The sequence below is a fragment of the Crocodylus porosus genome, unplaced genomic scaffold, assembly GCF_001723895.1.
Source record: "Crocodylus porosus isolate Cpor-Errol unplaced genomic scaffold, CroPor_comp1, whole genome shotgun sequence".
NCBI classification, from domain to species: domain Eukaryota; kingdom Metazoa; phylum Chordata; order Crocodylia; family Crocodylidae; genus Crocodylus; species Crocodylus porosus.
The window spans coordinates 149,742,911-149,750,225 of NW_017728906.1; the positions used below are offsets into that span (position 1 = coordinate 149,742,911).

The following is a 7,315-nucleotide window of genomic DNA, read 5'->3' on the forward strand; positions in this document are numbered from 1 at the left end:
ATCCAAGTAAAAGGTCCCTCACCATTGCAGGGTAAAACAGCCAGCAAAGTCATGGCTATTGCTCAAGTATACCAAGCTCCACTAGCTAGCTGCAAGTCATTTTAAGATATGAACTATATATATTCCCTTATTCAATCTGGGCTGTCATGTGATGGACAGGCAGAAAGCGCAGGGAATGACTTTACTTTTGCATCTCAGTAAAAACCAAATGAGCAATGGTAATTTGCTCCAGGTTTGTCAAATAGATGCAGTCTCAGTGCAGCAGAGAACACGCTAAACCCAGTATTTTGTCCAATAAATCAGTAATTATAACATCTGTAATAAAAAGTATTTTTTTCACAGTGTAGCACCAAGTCCTAAATAAACTAAGCTATTCCCTATAGAATGCATCTTATCTTTAAGTCTAGCTTTTATGGGAATGTAGACACTCCAAATTTTAGAACTCCATATACTTCATTTAAGTCTACTTAGTAAGGTTTCTAATCAGTTAGAAGTAACTATCAAGAAAGTTCACACAATGTAATCAAGTTAGTACAATTAAGCTAAGGTTTTATATATAAACTTTCCCTCCATATTCTCTCCCTCCACCCCACCAAAAACAAACAAAAAAACCCAAAAAGCATCTCCTCAAGGTAGAGGCTCCTCATGCTACTCTTTAAGAGCTCTCCTTCTCATCTTAACCTTTACATAATACAGCAAACAACCAAGTAACAAACTCAATTATCTTTGCCTGATAAAAAAAGCTCAGCCAGTACTCAACATTATGTTGCTGATATTCGGTTTCATTTTTATTAGTTTTTGGTATCTCCTCCAGAGAGAGTTGATTACTTCAGTGTGTAGAATGGCAAGAGATGCAGAAGGTCCACTGCACTGTTGGCACTTCTTTGGACAACTCCCTTAGTCACCTCAGGCTGGCAGAGGTGAGGAGCCTGCTCTTGCATTCCAGGTGTCAGAAGTAGCAAATTGCATGAAGTTTATCTGAAGACAGTCTTATGCTGAAGTGCGCTAGGACAACACTATATTACTGCCAAGTACAGGATCCTTAGGCACAAACCTTGCAGCAAGCTTATTGAAAAGCTCACTCAAGAAACACATTAGACTAAGAGGCATTACCTAAAATGGGTTTAAATGAGTTTTTATTTTAGACAACCTACATGACAGATGTTTTAAAAACAATGCCTCCACTCCAATCAGGGTCAAAATAAAAAGTGAATGAAGCTCAAGATGACAATCAGTCCAGTTGTTACACATTGCCAAGTCCTGGTGTTGTGTTGATGAGGAAAAAATAAAAAAGAAACCCAGCAGCCAGTCATGATGACAGGTGATCCACAAATGATATTGCTTGGCTTTGTTACTGTAACAAAAGGGATTGTTAGTTTAGGTTCAAGCAAATGGTCAGTTCCTCCAAGATATACATGTTTTTCCCTATTCAATCTGTGCTCTCAAAGGATCAGGCAGACAAAAGTACAAGGAAGTTCCTTTTGCATCTTGTTGCAAACCAAGGAGCAGTAGAAGTGCTCATGGTCAAATCAGTGGGATGCAGAATTCTACAGGCATATAATGCATCAACTCCAACTCTTTCCAGAGGATCCCTTCTACTACAGATCACTCTCGCTCACCCACTACACTCCTGTGAAGGACACAGTTATGTTAAAGCTCATCTAAGAAAAACAGCAAAAAAAACCACTTTCTTTTTAGGCAAGGTAAGAAAGTGGTATAGCAGTTTCTACCGAGTCATTAAGGACAGATGCTTACCTACTGTGTTTACATGTCTAATGTGCAGCAATAAAAACTCTGGCACATATTACACTGGAGTTTGAACATGGCACTTGGGAGCAATAACCATGTGCCTGGGACTGTAGCATGCCGAGTTGGATTTGAGCAGCTGGTGGCAGGGAGGGGTGCGGACTGCCTGCCAGCCCAGCTCAAAATGTGCGCTGCGGAGGGGCTGGCTGGGGCCCAACAGTGCTTCAGTGCAAGGCTAACCAGCAGGTAGCCTCTTCACTGAAGCACTCTTGTGCCCCAGACAGCTGGGTCAGCATCTACACATGCGTTAATGCAAAATAAGACTCCATTTGTCAGATAGTACTTGTTTACAAATACTAACCTACGACAGAGTTAAGTTAGTTTACTCAGTCCTAACAGCACTGCACATGTAGTTGCTGAGAGACATTACCTGTGGAGCTAGCTGGGCAACTCTACAATAAAACTTCTCATGCAGACATGCCTTCTTGTGTAGGTACTACTTTAATTCCACAAGTCTTGACCTTTTTCGGTGGTGGCAGATAATGGTAATAGTAATAGAATATTTATTCCCAACACAAAACAAAAACACAAGTTTCTGGGTAGCCTATGAAAGTAGGGAGAAAGTCAATCTTCATAGACTCCAACCTAACAGGAGGTTAACAAAAACTCTTAAAGCGATTTTCCTTTGCATGGTTTTTAGACTTCAGCTGTGAATGACCACTAGTTTGATCTAGGCGACTTGCAGTACCAGCCCATAAGGCAACTGCAGGGGTGGGATTGTTATGGCAGATAAAACATAAGTGGCATCACAGCCAGCAGTATGGACTATCCCAATGGCAGGCCACAAATGGTGGGGTTGACTAAAGAGCATCTAAATACTACTACCTGCACAGATAGTGAGCATGTTTGCTTTAAACACCACTTTGTGCAAGTTAATGCCACTAGAATTGGAGGGGAACAGGAAAAAAAAAGGAGCAATTCAAGGTTCATGTCTATCAAATGTGTAACAAGTCTATAGATATCTACAAATTAGCCGTAACCCGAATCAAGTCCAGGGTGTTGACAAGAAACTAAGCATTTAAAAAACAATTTAAAAGACTCAGGGCTTGGCTCTGTTAAATTTAAGTGCCACAAGAAGTAGAAGGGAAGGAAGAGTAATCCAATCCATATGATGAATTCTGCCATATTTGATCTATACAATACAATCTTTTAAAACTACTACTCTGGATTCCCATGGTAGAATCCTTTCAGGGGTGGGACCATCTTTAAAAAGGTGGCATCTTCCAGTTACCACAAACTACATGCATTTCTTAGTTTAAGTGCAATACCTCACTTCCCATACCATTACTTCTGTTACTGGCACTCAGAGCTGGAAGACACTGCAAGAATCCATTAACCCATGCTCCAACACTCATGAATGCACACTGGTCCCCACTCTAGTAAGGCTGCCTGAAGTGGAAGCCACGTTCTTCAGCCACTAACTACTGTATGCTAGTGCTGCTGACATGGATATGTAAGACTAAAATCGTTCATTTAGAATTGCTATCCATGTCAGTTTGCATTTCAGCAGATAAGGGAAGGCTTGAATGGCTAACAGTCTTAACAAGTCCAATTCTATTACTTACACATTTCTCTATTTCTAAACCATCCTTAAAGAATATCATAAAGGGTGTCACGCCATCCTCACGGAAGTCCAGGAGAGCCACCATGCCATCTGGATTCATGTTTTCACCTACAAAAAACTTGGGAGGGGAAAAAGGTGGTGTCACTGGAGGCACCTGTGAAGTGAAAGTTACTCCACCAGTAGCTACCACTGAGGCTTGTAGGCTTCCTCTTACAGAGGTTAAAAAGCAGTCCTGATCAAAACACCACTGAAAGTCTCCTTGATTTGCTTGTGACTGCAGAGTGCTGTCCTAAATCAAGTTTTCCATGTCTTTGCTGCTGCTCAGCATTTTCTTCAGTCAAGAGAATTGAAGTTTAAGCTTTGGTCATCTTCACTACTGACAGTCACAACAGTTAGCTTTAATGTTAAGACACTGACAAATTAAAAAGACTGCCTTCAACCACCTTCCCAACAAGGCATCTGTTCAGTAGCAGACACCCCAGCTGACAGCCCTCATTACCAGTGGTGCACTTATTTGGAAGGGTCAAAGATCCCAGGCTTACCTGGTAGTTTTTGAAGTTTGCGAGGATGTGTTTGACTTGTTCTGCAGCCCCAGTCATAAAAGGCTTTACTCTTTCTGGCTTGTGTTCCTCAAGTCTGGCTTTGATTCTAAAGCAAGAGGGGGGAAAAAAAAAAAAAAAAGTTTCACACCAGAATGGACACTTTTCCCAAAGTACTTAAAATTCTCCAGCTGAAGTCTGTGCTTACCACCAATAGGTATCTAGCTAATAACATTTCTTCTTCCAGCCAAGACCTGCAAGATGGACATTCTGGCTGCTAGCAAGCTATTGGCATACTGCCTTCCATGACCGTCCTGACACAATGGGAACACTCAGACTCAGTCCAGTTTGCTTACTGGTATACGGAAGCATTGTACCAAGTCCCTAGCTACAAGCATTTTATTCCAAGCTCTGAAGTCAGCACATATCCAAGATATCCCAACTTTTTGGATGCTGGCGTGAGACTGTAAAGCAGTACAGGCTGGGGGGGAAGTGATGAGGGGCAAGTTTTTAGGGAGGCATGACACCAATCAGTCCTATACCCTCCCAAAGTGCCACTGATCCCTTTCTATCCCATTTCCTGCTCTGCTTTTTGCTCACAGTCTTGTGCTGCCCCCTCCTTCCCATACCACAGCCCGTGCCACTTGTGGCACCCCTTAAAAGGACCAGATCAGTTCTGCTTACAGCCATCAGCTCTGAGATCGGGCCGAACATCAGGTTAGACAAGTTCCCAGGAATATCAGATGCCTTTTGCTCCAGGAAGCTGCATCAGCCTCTGGGATGGCCCTGCCTATGCTCTGGTCTAGGAAGCTACATCCCCTCCAAGAACAGACTCCTCCCCTTTAAGAGAGAGGCCAGAGGTACCCAAAAGCTCTCCTATGTCTAAACAGCAGGACTTTTCAACTTCTTAGACTTCAGGCCCCCTTGGACACACACCAGAGGCTCCCCTTGGAAAGTGCCAGCTCTCATTTTTCTGACAGTGGAAAAACAGCAGAGCAGATCTTTCTGCTGTGAAGAGCTCTAAAGGTCACGAAAGGTTTTAGCACCACCAATTCCTATGGCATCTCTGGGCTCAGCTTATGACTCCTATTCGTTTGCCCGAGAAGGCCAACATAGCCCTGGGGCTCTCACCCAGTCCCAGATGTGTGCAGTGAGCCAAAGGAAGAGATGCCGTCCCCACAAAACCCCTTGCCTCCCTGCTGTGCTGTTACAGGAAAGACACTCTGGAGGAGGGTAGTAAGGCACTAGAACAGGCTCCGTGGGGAGGGAGGGAGGGAGGTGGCATCTCCATCCTTGAAGGTTTTTAAGACCCAGGTAAGCAAAGCCTTGTCTGGGATATTGTAGCTAGGGATGGGCCTGCTTTGAGCAGAGGATGGGACTAGACAACCTCCCAAGACCCTTCCACCCCTCATTTTTTGATTGTGATCTCCAGGCCCTTGTGGGGCTGGCTTGTGGCCATGACATTTTGGCCCACCTGAACTTGGTGGCACCAGACAGGGCCCTGCAGTGCCCCCAAGGCTGACCCCACCACACGCAGCATGAGATGCTGCCCACAACCCCCATGCGCCTGCACCAGGAGCCCCGCGAGGCCGCAGCCCAGCCCAGCCCTGCAGCACTCACGCCTTCATGTAGTCCTTGATGTACTTCTTGTAGGACTCCTTGGTGAAGCTCGTCTCCTGCAGGTGGTGGTTCATGACGATGTCCACGCCAGTGACCACGGTGGCCTCTGAGCCCTCCCCATCGGGGCCCTCAGCCGAGGCGTTGCCACCGATCAGCGCGTCGTCGATCTGCCCCTCTGTCCGAGTCACCATCTGTAAGGGCCCGTGGGTGGAGCAGGTTGCAACCGGAGCGTGCACCGCGAGGCGGGGCCTGCGCTCGCCCCGCCCCTCCCCCGCCTCCTGGCCTCGATCCCGCGCCAGGCCCGCGCTCCAGCCCCGCTGCGCAAGCGCAGGCTGCCCCCCCTTCCCTCCCGTGACTCACCTTCCCCTCTACTTCGAGGCACAGCCCGCCCGCCACCTCCTGGATCTTGTAGATGTCGGAGAACATCTCGTCATCTGCGGGCAGGGAAGGGAAGGGCAAAGCGCCCCGCCGTCAGCCCCCAGATCCCCTCCCCCTCCCGCCGCACGGAGCCCTGCGCGCATGCGCGGGGCCTGGCCCGGCCGGCACGAGCAGCGGTGCCGGCGTCCCCGCCGCGTGCGCCCGCCCCTCTCCCCAGCTCTCCCCCCACGTCGCTTACTGCTGATGCAGTCCCGGTAGATGATCATGACGGGGGGGGAAGCGGCGGCGGCGGGGCCCGGTCTCTGCGCAACGACCCGAGAGCGGGGCGGGAGCGAGGCGGAAAGGGCCGAGTCAGCGGCTTCCGGAGCTCATATAGCGGGCACGTCCCTTCACGTCATCAATCCCCGCGCTCCTCGGGGCGCCGAAAGGCGTGACGTAGCGCGCAGCGTTCCACCGCCCGCCTAGCGCGCGGGCGCGCGCCCCCTAGCGGCTAATCAATGACGAGTTGGGCGGGGCCGGGGAATCCCCGCTCGGCCCAACGCGGGATGGGGCGCCGCGCCAGGCTGCCACAGGGGGCGGGGCGGGGCCGAGCCGTGCATTCGCCGGGAGGCGCCGAGCGTCGCTGGGTGGTTTCCGCGTCCCCCTGCAGGGGCGGGCTGAAGTGGGAGCTGGGGCAGGGCCCAGCCTCTCCCACTGCCCCTGACGCCAGAAGTTTGGCACTGCCAAATTGGCAGCATTAACCCCCCAAGGGCTGGAGGGTGAGCACCCTGCTCCCAGGAGCCTGGTGCAGCCACTCCGCAGGGAGTCTGCCTCCACCTGTCTCTGGAGGGGCTCCACAAGATGGGAGTGGGTGGATTGGAGCCCAAGCACATCGGCTGATCCAGCACAAAGGAAGATGCCATAAATGCAAGTTCTGACGCCAAGGAAGGGAGCAGTGATTCCCAGCCTGGGTGCTGCCGCAGCCCGCTGGGGTGCCACGGAGCCCTTTTAAGGGTGCTGTGGGGCTCCAGAAGGGTTGAGAACCACTGGAAGACACGCTCGGGATGTGATCTGACCCAGGCAGAACCCCGAACTTCCCGCCCACGGAAGCCGTCAGACAATTCCCTTGGACTTCAGTTGGGTCACGATTAGGTTCTCAGACTTAATTTCTGACTCTTGAGTAACTTTAGACAACGTGTGACTGATAAAACTCTTGCCAAATCTGGGTGTACTTGTAACCCCTCAAAATTCACCAGATTGTTGAATTAAAAAAAATCGTGGTTCGTTTCTCGGGAGGTGGAAAAAAAACTTTCAGCTTCAGACACACTTTATTAGCAATACAAAAGGTATATATTTGCAAATAGGGTCAGAGGGAGAAGACAAAAGATCAAATCCCTCTGCCCCCGAGCATAATCATTAGCAGGCTTTT

At 49.0% G+C, this 7,315-nt stretch overlaps 1 protein-coding gene across 1 annotated transcript; it reads right to left on the reverse strand.

Moving 5' to 3' along the window:
* Positions 1-761: 761 nt before the first annotated feature.
* On the reverse strand, positions 762-6,265 carry TPT1 (tumor protein, translationally-controlled 1). The gene is made up of 6 exons (XM_019529898.1): positions 6,146-6,265; positions 5,890-5,963; positions 5,530-5,720; positions 3,913-4,018; positions 3,372-3,488; positions 762-1,354 (listed from the first exon to the last, which is right to left on the reverse strand). Exons 1-6 carry the CDS (start codon positions 6,171-6,173, stop codon positions 1,352-1,354), a joined length of 519 nt encoding a protein of 172 aa, XP_019385443.1. The 5' UTR covers positions 6,174-6,265; the 3' UTR covers positions 762-1,351.
* Between the last annotated feature and the right edge of the window lie 1,050 nt (positions 6,266-7,315).

What these genes read in the sequence shown, in the direction of transcription:
- TPT1 (XM_019529898.1), bottom strand. Translation starts at nt 6,173, where the DNA reads ATGATCATCTACCGGGACTGCATCAGCA. An exon ending in GCCTCGAAGTAGAGGGGAAG is followed by an intron (nt 5,721 to 5,889) that starts GTGAGTCACGGG and finishes GGGCCCTTACAG; the next exon opens with ATGGTGACTCGGACAGAGGG. An exon ending in ATCAAGGACTACATGAAGGC is followed by an intron (nt 4,019 to 5,529) that starts GTGAGTGCTGCA and finishes CTCTTGCTTTAG; the next exon opens with AATCAAAGCCAGACTTGAGG.